At 55.6% G+C, this 25444-nt stretch overlaps 1 protein-coding gene across 1 annotated transcript; it reads left to right on the top strand.

The window, feature by feature from the left end:
- Nucleotides 1–13559: 13559 nt before the first annotated feature.
- On the top strand, nucleotides 13560–21405 carry BBC3 (BCL2 binding component 3). The gene is made up of 4 exons (XM_040252446.1): nucleotides 13560–13647; nucleotides 16374–16662; nucleotides 18097–18287; nucleotides 20291–21405. Exons 2-4 carry the CDS (start codon nucleotides 16389–16391, stop codon nucleotides 20405–20407), a joined length of 582 nt encoding a protein of 193 aa, XP_040108380.1. The 5' UTR covers nucleotides 13560–13647; nucleotides 16374–16388; the 3' UTR covers nucleotides 20408–21405.
- The last annotated feature ends 4039 nt before the right edge of the window (nucleotides 21406–25444 follow it).

Below are 25444 nucleotides of genomic sequence, written 5' to 3' on the forward strand. Positions count from 1 at the left end.
AGGGTGTACGTATTACACGGAGTTTCACGCGTGGGATTTGTGAGCCTTACAAAAGTATGGAAGTTTTGCCTCAGTTAAAGCAACGTTTTAAAGCATTTAAAAGGAAAATTTGAAAGTTCAAAAAATAATCGTAAACAATACTTTGTGTTTAACGTGAAATGGGGTTCCGTCCTAGTATTAGTACACAGGCAATAACAGAGGGCCTGAACGTCTGTAGAAAATTGGGACAGCCTGCAGGGTACTTCCGCGGTGCGAGTTTCCCACTCGCCACCAGGGGGCGGTGTGGCGCACTCTCTGCCGCTTTCCACCCCAGACGCATTCATTCAACAAATAGTCCTTGAACCATGAAACCTGCTTTGCGGAGGAGCCTTGATCAGTTTTTATTTTTTCAATCTGTGAAATGGAAAGTCGAAAGTACAGTTATGTCCCTGCCGCCATGGAGGTGACTTTCAACTAAAGAAAACAGACTGTAACTAGCTAAACAAATGAATATGTAAAAGGAGAACTGTGGAGCAAAATAAGGCAGAGTGAGGGGGCAAAGATGGTCCTGGAAGGCTTCTCGGAGAAGGCGACATTTCAGTAGAGATCAGAGTGAAACGTTGGGGCAAGCCAGGTGAATAGAGCCGTGTCCCGGGTGAAGAGAGGAATATGGTGGCTCCATTCCTTGCTGTAAGATAGAAAGGGAGGCTGAGGCAGGCCCATCCTGGCCCAGTAAGAGGCACTGGGAGGCATATTCCCTGACACAAGCTGCGCAGGCAGAGGTACAGACAAGACGAGCTCCTATGAGCCTGGGGAAGCAAGGAGGCAATCAGGGAGTCCTGCCTGGAGGAGTCCTCGCAAGACTCAAACCTTGTGTTGTGGTCCCTGAAAAGAATTTTCAGACAGGAGGCAGAACAAGAGAAGAAGAATTTATCAGAGTGGGAGACACTGTTAGAACAGCGGGCCAGCTCAAGGGAATATGGGTCATTTGCCTGTTTTTATAACCAGGGAACAAAAGAATGGGCTAGACAGCTTTCGAGTCCTTTGCTGATTGGATGAAGTATGTATACTTTCCTTCTGTGGGGAAGAAGGACAGGACGGATACCTTTAGACAAAAAAGGACAAGCCGTGCTCCCCAGGAGGGCTCAGATATTCTGCATCAGCTGCAATCTGGAGGGAAAGGCAGGAAGGGTGTGCTGCTTTCCGTCCCCTTGTTTTGAGGCCCTTTGGGTTTATCTTGCTCTTTTGCCCTCTGGGCACCACACCTTGTAGGCCCTCTGAGGTGACTGACTGAATATTTGTTTTATCAGGATTGTTTTAAGATCGCGTCTCTGTAGCCCCAGGCCTTAAAGAGAGTGTGTGTGCCTGCTAAGTCGCTTCAGTCGTGTCTGACTCTTTGTGACCCTGTGAACCATAGCTCTCGAGGCTCCTCTGTCCATGGGATTCTCCAGGCAAGAATACTGGAGTGCGTTGCCATGCCCTCCTCCAGGAGATCTTCCCAACCCAGGACTCAAACCTGCATCTCTTATGCATTGGCAGGGGGGTTCTTTACCACTAGCACCACCTGGGAAGCCCCCAAAGGAGTCTGTACTAATATTTAAGCCTTTCTTACCGCTGAGTTTTGGTGGTGGTGGTGGTGGGTTTTGTTTGTCTTGTCGTGGTGCATGAGGAATCTTAGTTCCCAGACCAGAGATCAAACCCACGTTCCCCTGCATTGATGCATTGGAAGTGTGGGATTCCCGTGCATTGATCATTGGACCCGCCAGTGAAGTCTCTCTGTGGTTCTCTTTTGTTCCTCAGCAATTCATTCCCAAGTCCTGGTAAAAATGGTACTCTTGCAATCTCCATTTTATAAAACAGGATACCGAAACCCGGAGTCCTTGTGAGCTGTTTAAGGTCACACATCCAGCTGGGATTTGAACCCAAAACGATCCTTCTGATTCCCAGAGCCCACACTAACACCTCTATAATAAGTTTTTGTAATTATTAGTTGTGCTTAGACAAGATACTTAATCTTTCTTGCCTCGGTTTCTGCTTATGTAAAATGGTGCTAATGATGGGAGGCTGTGAGGATTAAATAAGATTATACAGTTAAAGTGCTGAGAACGGTTCCAAACACACACTCTATGTGCAGGCTATTATTGTTATTATCCATCAAATCCACACATAGCTACTGACCAAATCATGTAGATTCTACTTGCAAAATAAAATCTCAATAAATCCAGAATACTACACTGGCCCCCTCCACCTCTGGCTTCTCAGGATGGTCAGAAGGGTTTAACCAGGACGGGTGTGTAAAGCGGTGAGTTGTCACAGAGTTTGGCAGTAGGTGCACAGAATGTGGGAATCGCCATTATTCACCATAGTAGGTGCACAGAAGGTGGGAATCGCCATTATTATGATTATTATTATCATCATCATGGCCTTTTTATCCTTCCAGCTGCTCAGGACAAAACCCTCTAAATTCCTCTTTCCCACACACCCACACCCAGTGCCTCGGCCAGTCCCATCGGCTCCACGTTCAGCCTGACTCCACAGTACCCACTCTGGTCCAGTCTCCACCATCCCAACCTGTGCTATTACAATCGCATGCTCCCGGGGTTCTCTGCTCGCTCTGCCCACAACCCGACAATCTGTTTCCCACTTGGCCGCCAGGGGGCGCCTTAAGAACGAAGTCAGCTCACCTCCCCGTCTCTGCTGGGAACTCTCCAGTGGCTGCCACCTGACGCCGAGTAAAAAGTAAAGTCCTCAGCACGATCTAATCTTGTATGGACTTCACCCTCTCTCTTTACTCACGCCCTTCCAGCCCCACAGCGCTCCTGTCTCCTCTGGACATGTCCACTCTTGCCTTAGGACCTTTGTACCTGCCTTTCCCTCTGCAGGGGCACCTGCTTTGGGCTCTTCCTCCAGTATCACTTTCTCTGGAAGATCTTTCCTGGTCACCGTGGTGATTAAGACCACTCTCAACACTCTCGGTCCACCTTCCCTGCTTCTTTTATCTACTTTGAGACTCATTTTATATTGTTAATTTTATTATCCATTGCCTATCTCCTCCAAACTAGAGTATCAGCCCCAGGAAGGCAGAGATTTTTGCCTGTTTTTTTCACTTCTGTGTCCCCAGCGCCTGTAACAGTGCCTGGCATAGAAAGTAAAATCTTTGCTGAATATACGAATAAATGAAGGACTTCCCTGGTGGTCCAGTGGTTAAGACTTTACCTTCCAACGTAGGGGGTGTGGGTTCTGTCCCTGGTCGGGGAGCCAGGAGCCCACATGCCTGGCAGCCAAGAGCCAAGACATAAAACAGAAGCAATACTGTAGCAAATTCAATAAAGACTTTAAAAATGATCCACATCAAAAAAAAATCTTAAAAACAAGAAGAAATGACCGCAGACATCTGGGTGATTACTAGCATTCCCTTCTCACATGTGAACCTCTATTCATCAGATATGTAACCTCAGGCGGCCGACCTCAAGGCTCTGACCTCAGTTTCCCAGTTGTAAATGGGATAGAAAATTGTCTCTGTCTCATGGGGTTGCTGTGAGGATGAAATGGATTCCTATTTGCCGCACTCGTGAGCTGGTGACATCGTGAACTGCAAAGGTTGGGTTTTTACGCCGGAGCCTGCGCTTCCTCCTTTCGCCGCTCGGAGGCAGCAGGCGCCCAGCGGATTCACCGGCTCGGCCCGCGCGGGATGAGGAACGGGGGCAACTCCGGCGGAGGAAGCTGATGAAATCCAAGCCAACTTGCAGTGAGCTCATCCCGCCCGGGCGCCTCCGGAAGCCACGGGGCCTCCGGGGCTCCGGCTGGCCCGAGCGATAAAACTCCAGTGCTGAACCAGGGAGGGAAGTCCTTCCTGAAGTCTGCCCTGCGTGGGGCCTGCTGGCTGAAGCCTGGGTTTGCGGGGAGGGGCGAGGGTGAAGTAGCGAATGGTCGTTCCCCGGGCTGCCTAAGAAGAATGAAAAGTGAATTCTGAGCTTGACTGTGGGAGTGAGAGAGAAAGGGGACGGGGAAGGGAGGGAGGCAGAGCCAAGACGTGGGAAGACGCAAAGATGGGGAGACTGAGGCAGAGGAGGGGGAGACAGAGAGATAGCCCGAGAAAGTCTCAGGGGGACAGAGACAGGAAGAGAGAGATGGGGAGAGAGATCAAGGAGAGACAGAGGTGGGAGGCGGGAGACAGAGACAAAAAGAGAAAGAGACAAACGAGGACACACACATAGGGAGAAACAAACAAACGGGGACGACAGAGGCGGAGAGAGTCCTAGCGAGTGGCCGAGATGGGGAAGGAGAGGGAGATGGAGTCAGGGCTGCAGAGACCGAGGTGAGTTTGGGGAGCGGTGGGGTGAGGGCGATCCGGGAGGGGCACTCGGGGTTAGGGTCGCCTGCAGGGGCGAGCCCTGCGGGATATAGGCGGGGCCCCTCCCTACCCCCTCATCCCCACCGTGGCTGCGGCGGCGGCGGCGGCGGCGGCGGCGGCCGAGTTACGAGTTACCAAGTTACCGCAGGATTCGGAAGCTTCTCACTGGCGAGGCCGCAGCCAATCAGAGAGCAGCGTAGCTGTTCTCGGGCAGGAGGCCTGGAGATGCACCTTCCCCCGACACCCAGCGAAGCACGCGGCCACACAATCACACACTTACCCTGTCCCAGGGACACGCAGCATCGCCTGCCCCCCATACGCACACGATCGCAGCGACACACATCGTGTCATACGCACGCGGCCCCAGGAACACGCAGAGACACACAGCATCGCAGACGCACAAAATCTCACGGACACAGTCGCAGTTCCAGGACACACAGCACTGCCGAGATACCACAATCACAATGACACACAACATTACCCTAACACACAGCCACACTGAAACCCAGTGTTGCCCAGACCCATGCATTCTGCACGTCTTAGACCCTAGAACACAGAATATAAGTGGCACACACAATGCCAGTGGTCATGGCACACGGCACACACATTATCGCAGTGATACACACAATCACAACAATGACTCATTCAATCACAGTGACACAAGACTGCACAGACACACAACCTTATTAACAAAGGCACAGTCTCATGGACACACATCACACTGACAAACACAATCACAACGACACACATAATCAGAAGGACACACAGCACTGCACTGATGTACATACACTCGGTAACACATAGTCCCACAGACTCACAACACTTCCAATACAATGACAAGAGATCCTGCTATACACAGCGTTGTCCAAACACACATTAGCAGTGACAGGCACGCACATTTTCCCCTTGACATGCAGCAAAGCACTCAGGCACACACTATCACAGTGACACACAACGTACCACACAAAATCTCACAATTCCACTGAGGCACAGAGTGGCCTAGATAACCCCAAGGATGTGAAGTTTTGTGCACACACACTTACAACCATGATGGTACACACACACAATTCCAGGATCACACAGCATTGCAGACACAATCATAGTGATGCAACCACACAGTTGCACCGTTGCATACAACCACAGCATGTCCACAAACATTTCTGCTAATGCACAACAGCACTCCAATGCGTATCCAATCCCACTGTCACACAAACACAACCACAGGGACATACATCACCTCATCTATGCACACCAGGAAGTTGCACAAAACAGCACATGAACACAAACACACAGATACACCATCACACACACAGCATGCCCAAATATCATACAAGTAGCACACTGACACACAATCGCAGACTTAGAGCCACCCTGTGGGACAAATGCCATCACACAACATCATCCCTCTGACGCACACCATCAGCTGATACACGACAGTTCACTGACACAGTCCCACACCACAACTTTACACAAACACAGCTCAGATAAGTCAACCCCTGGACACACAGCACAGTAGCCCAGCAGACTGACAGAGAACTCTGCAGGACACAAACCACGCAGTCACACAAACACACAGTCACACACGTACTCATCCCTGCCCCTGCCCCAACAGGATGTGTGTGATGTGGGATGCTTGGGGGGAGGGGAAATGCTAAGTGGGCTGTGTATGTATGTGTGCTTGTGTGCGTGTGTGTGTGTGTGTGTGTGTGTGTGTGTGTGTGTGTGCTTATGCCTCCCTCTCCTGGCCCTTCCCCGGGGGCGGGGCCGTGCGGCAGCCGCTGTTACCGGGTAAACTCCCCCCCCCCCCCCCAGCGCGGCCATTAGTCACCCCCCCCCAGGATGATGTCATCGCCTCATTCTGGAGGCTGAGTAATCCTCGACTCCACCCCCCCACACCCCAGGTACCAGGGTAGGGGCGGGCCGCACCTGGACTCAACCCGCGTCTGGAGCTGGGGGCTCGGCTGCCTGGGTCTCCTGGGGGTGAGGACTGAGGAATCTGAGCCTCTCTGGAGTAGCCTGGGTGCTCACATCAGGGTCCCTTGGGGCTGCAGGCTTGCGGTCCCGGATCCCTGGTGGCCAACTTAAAGCACTGGGAGACAGGATCTACCAGACCTAGGGTCCTGGGCATCCCAGGGCCCCAGGACTTGGAAGGGACCCCCTGCACACTGTGAGGGGCTGGGTCACCTCGCCAGGTGACTGGAGGAGGGGGAGGCTCTGTGACACTTGGGGCTTCGACTCCCGGCATGTGCGTGGTGGGGGGAGGGGGGAAGTTGAGTGCCAGGGAGCAGAGGGCGTGGCTGTGGGGTCAGATGCCTGCGACCTGGGAGATCAACAAGCTAGACCCTGGAGGAAATGACTCGGAGGGGAGGCGAGCTCGCAGCCTACCCCTTGGGGCTGGGTAGGTGGTAGTCTGGATGAACTGGACACCTGAGGGTCTGGTAACTGGTGTATCTGTGGAGTCTCCCAGCATCAGTATGGTGAGGCGCCAGGATGCCCACGGACTCGGAGACATCTCGTTGCCTGAGGGCCCAAAGACCAGAGTCCCTGCTTCCTGTGGGGGTGGGGAGTTCAGTTCTAACTTTCTCAGAAGCCGACCTGCCTGGGTTCCCTTCTGGGGGCAGCCTGAATGCTTCTTTCCAGGGACTGGGAAACTAGCATTCCTTGGTGGGGGGTTCATATCCTCGTTGTCACAGGACAGGGCATGCCTGAGTCCTTTGGGGAGAAGGGGAGACCCCTATTTTTATGGGATCTTTTTCTGGGAGAGATTCCCCAGCCCCTGTTTTTTCTTAAAGTCAAGATGCCTAAATCCTGTTTGGGGAGGGTCTGAGCGGGGGCGGGGGGAGGCATGTGCAGACAACCAGCTCCTATCTTTGCGGAGTCAGGATGCCCAGGTCTCCCTCTGAGAAGGGGAGGCTTGCTCCCTGTTTCCACAAGGCCGACTCCAGCGTGCCTTCCTGGGGAGGGACGGGATGCGCGGCCCCTATTTCCAGCCCATCCCAAGTGCCCATCCTCGTCAGGGAGTGCGAGTTACGGGGCGGGCCGGGGGGGCGGGGAGGTGGGGGCGGCAGTGTCCAGCCCGGGCCTCACCCCAGCCGGCCGCAGGCTTGCAGGCAGTGAGCCCGGCAGCTCCCCGGGGCCCGCCTCCCCGCCCCCCGCGCCGAGGGCTCCCCCAGATCCGGGCGGGCGGGCGGGCGGGCGCGGCAACGGCCAATGAGCGCGCTCGCCGTCTCCGGGAGCCGGGCCGGCTCTGCCCGCCTGGCATTGGGCACGCGGTGGGCAGCGGCGGGCGGGGCCTGGAGGGTCCTCGCGCCTGGTTGGGCCAGGCTTGTTGCTGGGTAACGGGGCGGCGAGTTTCCCCTGGCAACGGCGGCGGGTACCGCTCACTGGCTGGCCGGGAAGGAGGGGGGGGCTCGGGCGCGGGCAGGCCCCGCAGACCCCAGCAACAGCGCGCGGCCCCCGCCCCGCCGGGGAGCGGTAACCTTCACACGCGCCGGCCGCTCGGACCCTGCGGACACCGGCGCCCCCGCCCAGCCCCCACCCGGCTCCAGTCCAGCCCCGGGGCCTGAGAGGCCGGCCGCACCGAGGGAACCCAGGAGACCCCCCCTCCCCACCGCGGAAAGCCAGGACTCATAGCCTGCTCTGAAAAGTTAAGTCCTTTCCAACTCCCTCTCCGGTGCTGAGAAATCTACTTCCCTGGAACGGCATTCAAGATACCGGGGCAGGTTGCGGGTCCGCAGTAAACTAGCTGGGACGTTGTTTTTCTTCACCCAGCACTTCACATGGAGCCCAGCACTGCCCGATAAGATACTGTCCTACCTGCGTTACAAATCGGAGCTCACTGATTAATCTTCACATTGAAGTTGGGATCCTATGGCGATCGTCTTTGTACACGTGGGGAAACTGAGGCTCAGAAGGAGGAAGCTACTTCCTCAAGGTCATCGTTTGAACCTAAGTAGCCTGGCTCCAAAATCTGGATGGTGTATATCTTCACTGTGTTGACTGTCCCTTTGAGAGGCATTAATAGTCCAAATGAGGGACCTCCCGGGTGGCTCAGTGGCTAAGACTCTGCACTCCCAAGGCAGGAGGCCCAGGTCCGGTCGGGGTGCTAGGTCTCACATGTCACAACTAAAGACCCAGTGCAGCCAAATAAAGAAAATATTCAAACTGAGAAACTGTGCCTGCCAGTGAAACACACTAATGGCTGGCCCACAGGCCGGACTTGAAATCCCTGCTCCAACTTGAGGGTCTTAGCTGGAAGACCTTCTCTGGATTCTCAGAGAATCAATAGCTCCCCCACACAGAGAAATGATGTATGAAGGACCCATTAGAGCCCAGTGCTTTATTTTTACTGACCTTCTTACTCAGAAGAATCCCCTGAGGTAGGCACCTGTGCTGTCCCAACTCACAAATTAATCGAGGAACAGAGATGGGACCACTTGCCCAGGGTCACACAGCCCGAAGGTGGCAGAGCTGGGGATTCTAGGTCAGGCCATCAACTCCACAGAGCATCAGCTCCTTGGTGAGATTCTGTGCCTTCTTGGGGGAGGGGGGAATGGGCCTCAGTTATGGAGATTCTGGTGACTTTCTTTTAGCCAGTAGTTCTCAACCTGGAGTGATTTTTGCCTCCGCCAGGTGATTCCTATGTGACACTAGTGGTAAAGAACCTGCCTGCCAGTGAAGGAGATTAAGAGCTGAGGGTTCAGTCCCTGGGTTGGGAAGATGCCCTGGAGGAGGGCATGGCAACCCACTTCAGTATTCATGCCTGGAGAATCCCATGGACAGAAGAGCCTGGCGGGCTACAGTCCAAACGGTCTCAAAGAGTCGGACACGACTGAAGCAACTTAGCATGCATGTGGGTGATATTAAGCAGTGTTTGCAGACATTTTTTTTATTTTGGCAGACATTTTTGATTGTCACAAAGGGAGGGCCTGCTACTGGCCTCCAGGGGATAGAGGTCAGGGTGAATGCTAAATAGCCTACAAAGCACCAGACAGTCCCCACAACAAAGACTCATCCGACCTCACATGTCAGTAGAAAGGAGATGAGCAGTCTGCTCTAGGGACTTCGCTGGCAGTCCAGTGGTTAGGACTGTGCCTCCACTGCAGGGGCATGGGTTCCATCCCTGGTCTGGGAACTAAGATCCTGCATGCCTGCCGCTGGGCCAAAAAGCAAAACTTTGCTCTCTGCCAAGCCTGACCTCCCCTACCCTCAGCCAACCCATCCCTGATCCCTCTTATTTTCTCTCCACCTGGTCTCTTTCCGACTCCCTCCACTCCCCTGGTCTGAGTCTTCCTGTCTTTGTATCTCTATTTGCCTCTGTTGCTCGTCCTCTGTCAAAGGTATTGGTGACCCCTCAGAGCTTCAGAACCCTCTGTCCCCTCTCCAGGGGAGCAGGGACCAGAGGCAGGGTTGGAGGGAATGGTTCTTCAGAAAATTAGAGGAGGGAGTCCCTGGGTCCCTCAGGAGACCTGCTGGGGTGGTGGTGGTGGGAAATTTAGTCTGGAAGATGGAGGTTGGGGCTTATCCCTCCTTGGGCTCCTAGGATGCGGGTCTCAAAAAGGCAGCCCTTCGGCCAGTCATAATTTTTTTTTTTTGGTCCATATAGGGTTTTTAAAATTTATCTACTTTTTAATTTTGGGCTGTGCTGGGTCTTTGTTGCTGTACAGACTTTCTCCAGTTACGGTGAGCAGGAGGAGCTTCTAGTTTCTGTGCTCAGGCTTCTCATTATAGTGGCTTCTCTTGTTGCGCAGCACAGGCTCGATGCCCATGAGCTTCAGCAATTGTGGCTCCAAGGCTCTAGGGTACAAGCTCAGTAGTTGTGGCGCACAGGCTTAGTTGCCCCGCAGCATGTGGGATCTTCCCAGACCAGGAATCGAACCAGTGTCCCCTGCATTGCAAGACAGATTCTTAACCACTGGACCGCCAGGCAAGCCCACCCATATAGTTTCTAATTTTGACTTTGTAGGCCTCCAGAAGACACATACTTTTTCCACTTAGCCACAGTCCCCACCATGCCCTGTTGTATTACACTGGACTCATTTCTCTCATTTATTTCATGATGGTCTTGAGTTTGAGACCCCTGGTCTGGTGAGTGAGAGGATACCAGAATTTGGAACAGGATGATGGTGGGAAGGGTCCTGACTGGTGCCACTGCCTGTGGCCTGGTAGATTCTTGGCCTTCTCCTCTCCCACCCTTACTCACCAAGCCAGATTCCTTCACCCTCATTTTCTTCTCAGAAGAACATTCCAGCACATCTGACCTCCTGGTGTCCAGCCCAAGACGAGGCAGCTTGAGGGCACTGGCCAGTGGATAAGAAGTCCTGGCTGGTCCATGAGCCTTTCTCCTGATTCATCACTGCCAGGCCCAGAGCAAACATTGACAATAATTAGTTATACTAGTGATAGAGTGTGTGTGCACACGTGCTAAGTCACTTCAGTCGTGTCTGATTCTTTGTGAACCCGTGGACTATAGCCTGCCAGGTTCTTCCCTCCATGAGATTCTCCAGGCAGGAACACTGGAGTGCGTTGCCATGACCTCCTCCAGGGGACCTTCCCAACCCAGGGATCAAACCCATGTCTCTTACATCACCTGCTCTGGCAGGTGGATTCTTTACCACTAGCATCACCTGGAGACCTCCCTGGAGTTAACATTTATTAGGCACTTATACCTGTGAGCATATACACATGCACATACATGAGACATTGTACTCACTGACTTCCACGCGTGATCTCATTTAATAAATGTCTAAAGCAGCATTTCTAAAACGCCTTTAAATTCAATCTATAGGCAGTAATACATCCATTTTCTTTGTGGTTTGGTATGTAACCGCTATAATCAAATTTTCACAAAAACATATTTTCCTTTGACTGCAACATTTTTAAAATGATATCATTTTGTTTTGTTTTGAGTCTGGTCAAGAGCCACTAAAGTTGCAGGCAGAAGGGATTGACTATAAAGGGGCACAAGGGGGGACTTCCCTGGTGGTCCAGTGGCTACGACTCCGTGCTCCCAATGCAGGGGACCTGGATTCCACCCTTGGTCAGGGAACTAGATCCCACATGTGGCAACTAAGAGTTTGCCTGCAGCAACCCACATGCCACAACAAAGGCACACATGCCACAAAGATCCTGCCAAATAAATACATAAATAAAATACCAAAAAATGAAAAAGGGGGGAGCACAAGAGAAGTCTTGCGGAGGGCGACAGACAGGGTCCAAATCTGGATGTGGTGATGTACAACAATGTCCATTTGTCCCAACTCCCCAAACTATACACGTAAAAAGAGTAAATGTTATGGTATGTAAATACATCTCAGTGAACTCAGAATAAGATCCACACCAGTGATTTCACAATGCATGGTTCACACACATGGGGCATGACCCACAGTTTGGAAGGGGAATTCCCTGATGATCTGGTCCAGTGGTTAGGACTACACTGTTTTCACTACCAAGGATGAAACTAAGATCCCACAAGCCGGGTGGCACAGCCAAAATAAATATAAATAAATAAATAAATTGAAAAAAAAAAAAAGAAACACATTGGAAGAAAGGATGGAAGGAAAGGTCAATGAATGAATGATTGAATTAATGAGGGAAAGGAAGCAGAGAGGGAGGGTGAACTGGTCCCCAGTATCTGAAGGAGGGAGATCACACATGAGACCTGCATTCTCTGCTCTTGGGAAGTCGAAGCATCTGGCCAAACTTGAGAACCTCGACAACCCCCTGAGAACCCTCCTCTGCTGGGCACTCAGAGGCCACTTGCCCTCTGATGATGCCGTGGGGTTTGGGGCGTGATGCAAAGGGAATGGAGGGTGCAGGGGAGACAGAGCCCCAGAGCCTTTAGGCACCGCCTCACGTCACCACATCAGAGTGGGGGAAGGAGTGACGAAGGGAGACCGAGAAAGGAAAGGGAACTGAAAGGCAGAAAACCCCGGGTGAGAGCCACTGCAGAGGTTGCCCGGGCATGTCCCGTGCCAGCTGCCCAGGGCTTTCTTCTTCCCCTGGGTCCCCCACCAGATTCGTGGTGAGTGCGGACAGGTGCACATGCTTCCGGAGCGTGTCCCAGCAGTGGGCCAGTTAGGAACCTGTCACAGGTGTGACTTTGTGACTGTCTGTTGGGGGAGTCTGTCTTTTTATGTCTGACTTGATCTGTGTCCGGGAGGGTCAATTTCTGGCAGTTTTCATGTGTCAGCTATGAGTTGCTGGGGGTGTGTTTGTGTGTAAGCTGCTGGAGGTGTGTCCCTGTAGTGTTTCTACACACTGTAGATCAAGCAGTGTGTCCAGGTGTGCCAGTGACAGGTGTCGTGTGTGTGTGTGTGTGTCCTGCTCTGCCTATCAGGAAGTTTCTGTGTGCCAATGAAACAAGCTCTTAGTGGGTGTCTGTGTGGGTTCACCACTGTGCGTGTTGTGGGTACCTAGACAGAGCTTGTGAACATGATTGCTTTGTGAGCCTAGGTGTGCTCAGCAGTGCGGGTGTTTGTGCAACTTCTGTGTCTCTGACACTGCGTCCCAGTGAGACTGTTAGGAAGTCACGTTACCTATGGATTTGTGCCTGAATGGGTGAGTGCCTCGTCAGGGCGTGAGTTTGTGCGTCCACGCCCCTGTCCAGGGAGTGTATCTGGCGTGTCTGCGAGTGGGCTTGGCCCCGTGGCCCTGACAGCACGTGACTTTGCGTACCCTGGAGCGCCAGGCGGTCAGCCTGCATACACGTCTGAGGGTGTGTGTCTGTGGGTCCCAGTCAGTGTGTCAGTGTGTCAGTGTGTGTGTGTGTCCAGCTGTCCTGCCCGTCTGGACGGCCGATCGGCGCGCCTCCGCCCCCAGGCCCAAGCCTTGCCCCGCCCCCGGCATCAGGGAAACCCCCCGCGCCGAGGTAGGGGGCGCGGCGCGCGCCTGCAAGTCCCGACTTGTCCGCGGCGGGCGGGCGGGCCCGGCCGTGGCGTCACTCGGGGGCGGGGCGTGGGACCCGCCAGGCGGGGGCGGGGCGGGGCGGGGCGGCGCGGCCGCCGAGCGGGCCCGGGATCCGCCGGGCGGCCTGAGACGCGGCGCGAGCCACATGCGAGCGGGCGCTTAGCGGCGGCGGCAGCAACAACGACAGTAGCAGCAGCAGCGGCAGCAGCAGCAGCAGCAGCAGCAGCAGCAGCGACCAGGACGCGAACGCGCCTGCGGTTCCAGGAGCAGCTTGCGGCAGCAACAGCAACAGCCACTGCAGTTAGAGCGGCAGCAGCCGCAGCGAGCGGCGCTCGGCGGGCGCGCCCTCCTGAAGGAAGCCGCCCGCCCCGCATCACCATCCCCTCCGGCGTGTTCATGCCCCCGGGGTGAGTGTGCGCACCCCGAGTCCCCGCCAGCTGCGATTGGCCAGGCCGGGTGGGCTCCCTGGAGGAGGTGGCGGGAGTGCACTCGGAGAGACAGCGCGGGGGCAGGGCGCGCTGCGTCCCCACACCGGGGTCCCCTCTCTCCCTGCCCTCCCCACCCTCCTCGAGGCTGGGGTCCCTGGGCGGGAGGCATTGAGGGTCCAAGAGCGCAGGTGCCTCCGCGGTCCGGCGGGTTTGTTTACAAACAATGGGGTGCCGGCTCGGCAGCGCCCCCTGGCGGCCAGCGCGGGCCCGGGGAAGTAAGTCGCCCCGGACTGCCCCGGCCCCTGCAGTCCCGGAGGGGCGGGGGGTGGGGGGGGCTGGGGGTGGGGGGGATGGCGTGGAGGGGCGGCCACACCCCGGGCGCGCGCCCGCTGGGGGCGGCGACAGGGGGCGGCTCGCGGGCCGTGGAGTCTGCGGCTCCTGCGGGCGGGGGCTGCGCCCCAGCAACAGCCGGTTATTGGCCCCGCGCTCGCCTGGCGGGCGGGGCGGGCGCACGTGGCGGCGGCGGCGTGGTGGGTGGGGGGACCGTGACAGCGCAGGGGGGCGTCTGGGCCCGCCGTGGGAGCGCGCGTGTGCGGGGTGGTGGATCTGCAGGTGTCTCGCCTGGGTGTGTGCGCGTGTCTGGCTCCGAGTTTGTGCTGGGGTCTGCAGGGAGTGGTTGTACCAGTCCCGGGGCGTGCTGGGGCTGTGGCCCCGTCGGGGTGTGCGGCGTCGTCCCCGTGTGTGTGTGAAGGGGTTCTCTCCGTGTGTGCTGCCGCGCCTGAGGGGTGGGCGCTCTGCTGATGTGTGGTGCACTTGTGTGTGTTCTCTCTGAGAGTTGTCTGTGTGTGCTGTTTGGGGGTGAGTCCCTGGCTCCTGGTTGCCTGCTTGTGCTATAGTGTGTGTGCGCGTTGCCTGAGTGAGCTGTTTGTGCGCTTACGTGTGCGTCTTGCCCGACGGGCTGTGTTTGTGAGTGCTTGTGTGTCTTGTCTGTGTGGACTGTGTCTGTGTCTATCTCCAGGGCATCTGGCTCAGCTCAGCGTTTGCGGATGTCTCTTTTCTGTCCAGGTGTCTGTGTGAGTTCTGCGTCGTGTGTGTGTGTGTGTGTGTGTGTGTGTGTGTGTGTGTGTGTGGTGGGGGGGTTGTCTCAGTCTGTGTTTGGCTTGTGTGTCTGGCATCCGCGTCTGGGAATTGAGGAGCTAGGCTCTGTGGGGTCTGAGTAGAACAGTCAGTAGATGCTGCTGGCAGCCTCTTGTACAGGGATGTCTGAGCCCGTGTGTGTGTGTGTGTGTGTGTGTGTGTGTGAGAGGGAGAGAGAGAGAGTGTGATGAGTCTGAGGGGCTTGTCTCTGTGATCGGCTGGCTCATGTGTATCATGTGGGCTGCGTGTGTGTAGTGTTTATGTCAGTCACGTGAGACCAGTGTTTTCTGAGGGTGCTTTAGGTGTGCGCCCTGCCAGGCCAGTGTGGGATTAGCTGTAGTGTGTGTGTGCGTGTGTGTCCAGGGCTGACAGTTGGTAATGGTGTTTGGAGGTTCGGGGAGGAGGGTGGGCTGATGTCTGCTGTTGCATTTCCGTGTTGTTGCTGGCATGTGGCAACTCATCCAGATCTGATGACATGTGTGCCTGCTTTACATGTGTCCCGGGATCTGAGAGTTGGTGACAAGTGGGTGTGTTGCAGTTGTACGGATCCCTGTGTGTCCACGGAGGTCTGTTTTGTGTTGATAATGTGTGTGAGTCCTGAGGGGTGTAGGTCTTATCTATTGCGGGTGCATTACGGGGAGGGGCACGTGTGCCTGAGAAGGGACAGTGCCCTAGCTGGTGTGTTTCTGTCTGTGCTTGTGACGGCCGCATTGTGAGTCTCTGTGGCTCTGTGGGCATATTAACAGCGGGTCAGTGGGTGACATCCTGACAGTTTGTGTATCTGTGTTTTTGAGATGGAGGGGCTGGGGTGTACCAGCCAGCATGCAGTGTGTGGATAGCTATTCCGTGGTCTGTGTGTGTGTGTGTCCTGGGACCTTCTCAGTGTTTTGGGATACAAATAGGAGGCCTGGTGGGAGGTCAGGCGAGCCAGTCCTGCATGAGCCCTGTGTGCGTTGTATACCCTCCACATACACCCTCTCTTGGTCCTGTGTGAGTCCTGGTGTTTGTTGTGGGAACAATCGCAGTGCCTGGCTGCCCTCCGTGTGTGTGTGTGTGTGTGTGTGTGTGTGTGTGTGTGTGTGTGCACGCGCCCATCGCTGTGTTCCAAAAGTTAACCCTGCCAGCCCAGGGCCTTTGTGAGTCCCAGGTTGGCTGAGTGTGTGTTGGGGGGCTCTCAGCCCTTATACACACACTGCTGACGGGCCCACAAGTCTGGGACCTGCGTGAGCCCGTCTTTGCTGTGAGAACTGTCCTGTGCCTCCTCGTCCTTGGTCCCTTCTATGTGCCGGTCACCATGTTGTCCCTGGTCCCTCCTGTGTGCCGGTCACCATGTTTGGGGGAAGCTCTCTGGGTTGGCTGGGCCTGGGGTCAGCCCGGGGAGGGGCTGTGTGAGGGGCCATCAGTCCCCTCCATCACAGCTCTGTGTGTCATGGACCCTCGTGGTCTGCCCCAGCCCACCGTGCGGGCAGAAGTGGGGTACCCTGTGTACCCCGCGTGGGGTGGGTACCTCGTGGGGCTCCCCCTGCACTGCCCCGCTGCTGAGCGTGCCCATCTGCGCTGTCCCGCAGGCCCCAGGGAGCGCCATGGCCCGAGCACGCCAGGAGGGCAGCTCCCCGGAGCCCGTAGAGGGCCTGGCCCGCGACGGCCCGCGCCCCTTCCCGCTCAGCCGCCTGGTGCCCTCGGCGGTGTCCTGTGGCCTCTGCGAACCCGGCCTGCCTGCTGCCCCCGCCGCCCCCGCCCTGCTGCCCGCCGCCTACCTCTGCGCCCCCACCGCCCCGCCCGCCGTCACTGCCGCCCTGGGGGCCCCCCGCTGGCCTGGGGGTCCCCGCAGCCGGCCCCGAGGCCCGCGACCCGACGGTGAGTGCCTGCCCCGCACCCGAGATGCCGGGAGCTGGGAAAAGAGAGACCCCGAGCAACCCGGGAAAGGGGAGCGAGTCGGGGGAGGTGGCGAGCCGGCCGGGCCACGGGGAGGGTGTGGCTAGTGTGGTCTTTGTGTTGCAAGAAGCAGGAAGACGGAGTGGGAGGCTGGGGGGTGGGGGGAGGCCGACTGGGAAGTCCCTCCTGGAATCGGACTGCAGTCCGCGAGCTGCAGCCCACGGCCTTTTCCGGGGCCGGGGCAACAGCTGTTTTCCAGCCCCCCACCCTCTCCAGGTCTGGGTCCCCGGGAGCCCCTTGAGGACTGCAGCTGGAAAGAGTGTGGGCAGAGGGGACTGTCACTTCAGGACTTCGGGGAGGGGTCGTGGGTGGCCTGGTGCCTTTATCTGCATCTCTTTGGCCAGGGCCCGCCCTCTCTGCAGTCAGAGAGGAGGAAGGAGGGGGAGGGGCCATTGTCTGGGGGAAAGGGTAGGGGGGGCGGGTCTTGGGGAGGGAAGGGTTAAAGGTCCCCTGCCTGCTGGGCTGTTAACTCCGTGGTGCCCGGCCGGCCCGCTCGGTGGCAAGGGAGAGGTTTTCTCCGCGTCCCTCCCCACCTGTCCCCGGAACCCGGAGAGGTCAGGAGAGGGCAGACTTCCCTGGCCAGCGGAGGCTGGAGGAGACCCGGTTCCTAGACCAGAATGACAGGCATGGAAACTGAGGCCCTGAGGTTAGTTCTCAGGGATCCCTTAGGCCAGGACCCGGCGTGACAGAGGGAGGAAGAGTCGTCAGAGGAACTCAGAAAGTGCGTGTGGACGTCCCGCATCCTAGCCTCCAGGCTCACAGGGGGACACAGGCCGGCCTTCTGGGTTTCCAGGCCTTTGCCACATCCGGGGGTGTGGCCTCACTGTGGTTGGACACTAGAGGCCAGGAGACCCGAGGCTTGTGACTCGGGGTGTAGTCAGTCACCGTATCCCTGTGTGACCTTGGGCCCCATTCCTAGGGTGAGCCTCAGTTTCCCTGTCGGTTGAGTAGAGCAGTCAAATTTGGCAATCGTTTTGGAAGGAACCTGGCCGGCCATGGTCCATGGGGTCGCAAAGAGTCGGACACGACCGAGCGACCTAAACATCAACAAACAACTTCGGTAGGATAAGAGGAAGCACTTCCAGACTAACACGGGGAGTGGGGTGGTAGCTGGCTGCTAGACAGGTGAGCCCAGGAAGGCCTCCCCAGCACTTTTTTTCTCCCCCGGGAAGTAGGAGCTAAGAAATCTAGCTCTTAAGAGGGCAAAGTGGCATCGCTCGAGATGAGGTGGGGAGCCGAAGAGAAGTCAGGCGACGGGAAAAGGGAGAAGCAAGTCCTAGCCAGCCGGCCCTCCTCCGGGCCACTGCAGGGCCTTAGAGGGGTGGTGGGTGTGACCCCAGCCCCGGCTTTTCCCAGGTCCTCAGCCTTCACTCTCGCCCGCGGAGCAGCACCTGGAATCGCCAGTGCCCAGCGCCCCGGGGGCCCTGGCGGGCGGACCCACCCAAGCGGCCCCGGGAGTCCGGGGGGAGGAGGAGCAGTGGGCCCGAGAGATCGGGGCCCAGCTGCGGCGGATGGCGGACGACCTCAACGCGCTATACGAGCGGCGGGTGAGTGCTGGGGGAGGGGTAGACGGCAGGTGGGACTTCCCGCCGGGGAGGAGGCTGCGGCGGCCCAGCCAGATGTGCGGCAGCTGCTGCCCTGCGCGGCGGGGTCGCGCCGGGGACAGGCAGCTGGGAGGGGCGGCGTGGTCGCCGAGCCGCCGCCGTAGGACCCGCGCCGTGGCCGGCACGGCCCGGCTTGAGGGCCGGGGCCGGATCGTCCGCAAGCGCCGCTGCGCGCCGGGGGCCCGCGGCCGTGGGGACTGAGGGCGGCGCTCAGTGGAGCGGCTCATATATCCCGGGCTATTTATAGCCGATGAGTCAGCAGCGGCGGCGCGGCCGCGCCCGCCCCTCCCACCCACCCGCGCGGCGGCGGCGGCGGCGGCGGCGGCGGCGCGCCACCCAGCTTCCCAGGGGCTGGGGGCGGGGCCTGGAGCTCCGCCCCCCGGAGGCCCCGCCCCCGGGGCCCTCAGCCAGGCCTCTCATTACTACCAGATACTTGAAGCCTAAGGCGGTGGAACGGAGAATAACAGACACCGGGGCGCCCACCACCCAGCTCTGTCCAACCTGAATATTACAGCCATACTGCTTGCTTATTCGAGGGAAAAAACAAAAACCGGATGTTGCGAAGCCCCTTGACCCTCTTCCCCTCCCCGCTTTCAAAGGAAGCCTCACAGATTGGCTTGTCCCATTGGTCTGCAGGTGTTGATTCTTTTACAACACATTCACCAGGCCACAAACAATACTTAGGATTGCGAGGCGTTTCAGACTTAAACGTGATCTGGTGTGTTCTCAAAGCTGCTCCCACCTGCTCAGTGTTTTGCTTGAGATACAGCCACAGACAAGGGAGCTTCAGTTCATTCATTTTCACTGCCACATAGCATAGCATTCTGTCGGATCACCATGTAGTATCCGTCTTCATCTTCTCATTGGTGGGTATTTAGGATATTCCAGAAGTGTCTCAAATTTTTAAATGTAATTTAATTTTATTGTTCTTTTGGCTCTTCCAAAAAATGCGTATCTCCAAGCACACACGTCTCCACAGTAGATACCTGGCTGGTCTTCCGGCCCCTAGCCTTGATAAATAATAGTTGGCTTGCTCAGCAAGGTGACTGTGCCAAGTGGCACTCCACAGTGGGACGGTGGCATTTCTGCCAATCTCATGTGCCCCCTTGGTCACCTTCTCCTGGCTGGAAAATTCGCCGGGGACTGAGGCAGAGACAAATATGGTATCAGGCAGCCCACCCCCAGGCGCCCATTAAGATCATTAGCATGGTTGATCTGACCTTCTTGTTCACGTCTGTAAAATGGGTTTCTTCTTCCCATCTGGTGGGGATGAGATTAGTTCCTTAGCACAGGACCTAGGCCTGCACTCAGCACAGAGTGGAGAGAACGGTAGCTCTCCATAAGTATTGAGTATTGTTCATTTCAATTGAAGGGCAACCTTTTCTTGTATCTAGCTTCCTTCGTTCCCACTTTTCTAGCATTGTGGAACTGTGACAGCCCCAGAGGCTGCCCCCAGCCTTCATCCTGCCACTCAGGAAGGGGCTGGGGGTTTGCTTGGCCCAAACATTTCTGTACAGCTTCAGCACTGAATAGTTCCCAGTTCTTGCACAGAGTATTCTAGAATCGCTGAGACAGGGGGGCTCTATGCTCCCTTCTTTGTGTCTGTCTCATCAGCTTTCAATGGGAGGGCAGGTGGGCTGCGGTCTAGCCTACCCCTCAAGCCCCGGTGACTTTGGTCGGGTGACTGTCTTCATCTGGAGACCAGGGACTAGGAGATCAGAGCTGATACGCACGGGCCCTATGCTGAGGGCCTCGTCCACATCCTGTCCCTCCTAGTCTCTTCCAGGCCAGGAGATGACCCAATGAACGATAATAACAGTACCACCCTGAGCAGGTTGGTGGAGGGTCTGTGCCTCCTGCCCCACTGCCCTTCAGCCTGACCCCCTTGTGCGCCCCACCTGTCCATATCTAGCCCGTCTAACTTCCTGTCTGCTCCCTTTCCCCAGAGACAAGAGGAGCGGCAACGACACCGCCCCTCGCCCTGGAGGGTCCTGTACAATCTCATCATGGGACTCCTGCCCTTCCCCGGGGGCCACGGAGCCCCCGAGGTGGAGCCCAATTAGGTGCCTGTACCTGCCCGGTGGATGTCGGGGACCCGGGGGGGCAGGACCCTCCCAACTCCTGACGCCCTGGCCAGCGCGGGGGACTCTTTCTGCACCATGTAGCATACTGGACTACAGCCCTGCCCGACCCAGGGGTGGGCCAGGGCAGCCACTCCCGACCCAGCCCCGGCCTAGCCCCGGGGAGCACTGATGGAGACGTGGACTCCTGGGCCCCTGGCTGAGGGGCCAGGGGAGAGAGGGCTGACGGACTTGGCGTCTGAAGGAGGCGGGGACCGAGGGGGCAGGGCCTGAGCTGCCCCCCTCTGCCGCCCACCACCATCTCAGGAAAGGCTGCTGGTGCTGGCTGCCCATTCCAGCTGCAGCGGTGACACTGGGGGGCGGGGGTCTCTCCCCCCGGCGCTCCTTCACTTTGGGCCTGGCCTCAGGCCCCTGGTGCTTCCCCCCCTCCTCCCGGGGAGGGGGCCCATGAAGAGCAAATGAGCCAAACGTGACCACTAGCCTCCTGGAGCCAGAGAGTGGGGTGCGTCCTGACGAGTGCCCCAGCCCAGCGCCCAGCCATCTTCCCTGAGCCAGCCGGCGGGTGGTGGGCATGCCCGCCTCACCTTCATCTGGGGGTGGCCAGGAGGGGCCCAGACTGTGAATCCTGTGCTCTGCCCGCGACCACCCCCTGCTCCCTCCCCATCAATCCCATTGCATAGGTTTAGAGAGAGCACGCGTGACCACTGGCATTAATTTGGGGGGTGGGATATTTTGGCGGAAGCCGCCCCAGCCTTAGTCCCCAGGGCGAAGCGCTGGGAGGAGACGGGGAGTCAGGGAGGGGGGGAAAATCTCAGAAGAGGGAGGAGTCTGGGAGTGGGGAGGGATGGCCCAGCCTGTAAAATACTGTATATGCGCTGCTGTAGATACCGGAATGAATTTTCTGTACATGTTTGGTTAATTTTTTTTGTACATGATTTTTGTATGTTTCCTTTTCAATAAAATCAGATTGGAACAGTGGATACTCTTGTCAGCTGTCCTTCCCCGCGGTGGGGCCTGGGCCCAGCCTGTGACCCTTGTCTGGGAGGAGGTGGGCGGGCGTTGCCTGGAGCACCCTGGGGTGTCTGTCGCTCTGGTTAAAAGATGGCTCTGAGCCATTGTGGGGGCCCAACCTTCATGCACCCGTCCTGGGATCCCAGTAAAAGCTAAGCCCTGCGAAGACAGGGCTTTTGGGAGACTTTCTCACTTTATTCTTATTGGATAAAACATCAGGGGGCTCAAGATTCACAGAATGAGTGAATGACCTTTAACTTACTCAGAAGTCCCACCATGAGGAGTCCCGGGGAACGTGTCAGTCCTGAGATAGACCTGGTGGGCACTGGCAGGCGGGTTCTTCACTGCTAGTGCCACTTGGGAAGCCCAAACATCCTCTAACCTAGCGTTAAAACCCTGTGTTGAATTAATACAAGGAGGGGAGGGATTTCCCTGGTGGGCCAGTGGTTAGGATGCCTCACTTCCACTGCAGGGGGCCCGTGTTCCATTTCTGGTCAGAGGAACTAAGATCCCAAGAGCAAAGTGGTATGGCCGCCCCCCAAAAAGGAAAATATAAGAAGGGGCACTTCTACTGCTATCTTCCGGAAAACAGGGTAATGGGCCAAATGTTTCTCCTGTGGCATTTTCCACAGAGGACTGGCCCAGACAGGCTCAGACCCCAGCCTTGCCCCTTCCCCTGGGTATCCTAGTAAAGGGGCAGTTCAGAGAAAATGTTTTTTTTTTTTCTTGGTGGGGGTGGTGTGTGGTGCACGTGGACCTTTGTTTCCCAACCAGGGATCGAACGTGCACCCGCTGTAGTGGAAGAGCAGCGTCCTAACCACTGGACCACCAGTGCGTTCCCCAAAAGTGGCTCTTCTCAAAGGGCGGGCTGAGGGAAATGGAAACACGAACCATCATTTTGGACAAGAATTTGGCAAAAGCTTGTCAAGCTGAGGATGTACCTGCCTGTGGCAATAAGTGCCTTCCGGGGTGTCTCCTTCACAAGTGGATGTTCGGGGCTTTCCTGGTGGGTCAGTAAGGAATCCACCTGCCAGTGCAGGAGACGTGGCTTCGATCCCCTTATCTGGAGGATCTCACATGCCACCGAGCAACTAAGCCCGTGCGCCTCAACTACTAAGCCCGTGCTCTGGAGCTCACGTGCCACAGTGACTGAAGGCTGCACACCCTAGAGCCCAGGCTCCACAAGAGAAGCCCAAGCACAACTAGGAAGGTGCCCCCACTCTCCGCAAACAGAAAAGAGCCTGTGCAGCAACGAAGACCCAGTGCAGCCAGAAATAAAAAGGGGACGTGCACAGGTGTCCAAGTGTTGGCAAGACACAAAGCCACCATCTAAGTAGCAAGAGCCATCAGTTTGAAGGGTAAATCAAGTCTGCTGTCACACAATAGAACACAGAGCAGTGAACTGGAATGAACTTGAAATTTATCACGATGAATAAATCGCAAATAATGGTGAGCAGAAACAGCAAGTAGCGAAACGGTGGTGGGTGGGTACTGGGTATTCATCTTGTGCCTCTCTGTATTTCCTTCATGCTTACATACACACAGGGCCCAAGGCCCTAAGGTGGTTTTTTTTTTTTGCGGGGCAGGGGGAGGGCATGTTGGTTGTGTCACAAGTCTTGTGGGATCCTAGTTCCCCAACCAGGGAGGGATTGAACCCAGGCCCAGTGGGAGCTGGGAGTCCTGACCACTGGACAACCAGGGAAGTCCCCTCATTGAACTATTGACCTGTTTGGATTAGGTCATTTTCTTGTTTTCTCTTCATCAGGTTTTTGTGTTTCCTCTCTCCTGCCTCCTCTTGGATTATTTGAATACTTTCTAAGAATTCTTTAAAATGTATCTTTAGGTGTATCAGCATTTTTTAGTATTGCTCTTGGGATCACAAACATATCCTTACCTATTCGTTATCTATGGACTGTCACGTCACTTACAGCACAGGAGCTCTGCCAACACACAGCCCCGCTCATCCTCTTCTCCCCATCATTTCATGCCGTAGTTGTCATGCGGAGCATATCAACACCCTTTACAAATGCCCACAAGTATGAACTTTTTAAATAATATTTACTCGGCTGTGCCAGGTCTTAGCTGCGGCTTGCAGAATTTATTTTTCTGACTAGGGCTCAAACCCAGGCCCCACTGCAGGGAAGTCCTTAGACATGTACATTTTGCTTTGAACAGTCAGAAATAAAAGGACAAAAAAATTTTTCTCTATTTACCCCAGACGTGGGTGGGTGAGGCTGTTGCCTTATCTGTGATATGGGTACAACAGTATCTACCCCCATGGTTGCTGTGAGAATTCAAGCAATTTAGCTGAAGTCTAATTATTTTGAAAGGTATCAAGTGAGTCGTGTGAGGACTTCAGCTGTTATTACACTCTTTCCCAACTAAAACATAAACTCACGTTTCCCCACCTGTACAGGGACAAGTAGGGGACACCTCAACAGATGGGACATTTATACTTATCAGTAAAATGCAAGAAACTGAAAAAAAAAAAAAAAAAGGATCTGCAGTGCAAAGGGAAATCGTGGAAAGTAAGGCTGTGAAGGGGCCAAAAGTTTAAGATTTTTGGCTGCGCTGGGTCTTCGTTGCTGTGCACCAGCTTCCTCCAGTTGTGGCTCAGGGGCTCTAGAATTCGGGCTCAGCAGTTGTGGCACTCCAGCATAGCTGCTCTGTGGCATGTAGGGTCTTCCTGGACCAGGGATCCAGGTCACCTGCATTGGCAGGTGGATTAAGACAAGGGAAGCTTTTTTGAATAGCACCTGTTCACTAGAATGTTCAACCACTGAGAACCTAAGTTTGGTTATTAAGCACACCAGAGACAAGAGAAGTGGGGTATGGAGTGGAGAGGCCTGGCAGAACCATTTGCTAACTTCAGCATCTCCCCTGCCAAACATACGTTACCTTCACAGACAGGGTCTCTCTTCTCAAGTGGGCTGCATATGTCCCGAGGTGTTTGAACCCACAGGATAATCACCATGGACTTCCTGGAGACTTAAGGAAATCCATTCTTAAGATAACACAAATTTGTAATATGGAAAAATATGAAATCTGAAAGCAAGGAGAATTAAGCCTTTTTCTTGCCCAGGGCTGGAAGTTTCCAGCCTCACATTCCCAAGGGGTCATTTCGGGGTCATTCAGTCTCTGCCATTACAGGTACAGGGGCGGAAAAGTTTGAAAAGTTGCAGAGAAGATTCTAAGACAGTTTTGTTTTTAATCCATCCAGACCCGTCTGCTCCCCCTTGTGACCAAGGCCCCACATTGCAAAATAAAGGGTGTAATTAGCTCAGATTTTCCAAGACCCTGTGAAATTTTTGCAAGGATCCAGATTCAACACTACCAGGGCCCAGAAAAGGGCTGCTCCAGAAACAAAGCCTAGCCTCACCACAGGCAGGGGCAGAGAGAACCAGGAAGGGGGGAGAATTGAGTCCCTCCTCCCAAAGGAGATCCGTGCTTTTCTTTTCTCACTGACATCAACAGGGCTGAAATAGAGAAGCTGATTTATTCATTCTAACCAGCCAATTTAAATATGGGGAGAAAGCCAAGTGTGGGTGAGGAACGCATTCCAGGTGGAACGCACGCTCGGGTCGCTGAGTCAAGATACATTTGGCACTCCAGCAACCGCTCTGACCCGTCCAGCTGTGGGACTTGGGGCATTTTACTTCGGTCTCACTTAACTGCTATGAGATCATTGCTCACTTTTACTCCTTTCCCACTATTATTACATTACAACTGCTGTCACTGTGAACAGCCACTACTTAACGGAATTATTTGACAACAAGACTCAAGCTTCTATGTGCTTTAGAATATGAGCATGCTAACTTTTGCTGCATTGCTCAGAAAAACAGTGGCAGGAATGGTAACAGAGGGAAGGGCCTTGGTGTTGTGTTCAAGCGTCCAGGGATACAGCTTCAGGTTTAAACAGCCCATTGTTCCCTGTCAGAGGAAGAAGTTTCTCACGTGAAAGAAAAACAAAGCTTAAAGCAAATAACTTTATTTCTATCATTCCTTTTG

Source organism: Oryx dammah, unplaced genomic scaffold (assembly GCF_014754425.2).
Source record: "Oryx dammah isolate SB20612 unplaced genomic scaffold, SCBI_Odam_1.1 HiC_scaffold_13, whole genome shotgun sequence".
Lineage (NCBI taxonomy): Eukaryota > Metazoa > Chordata > Mammalia > Artiodactyla > Bovidae > Oryx > Oryx dammah.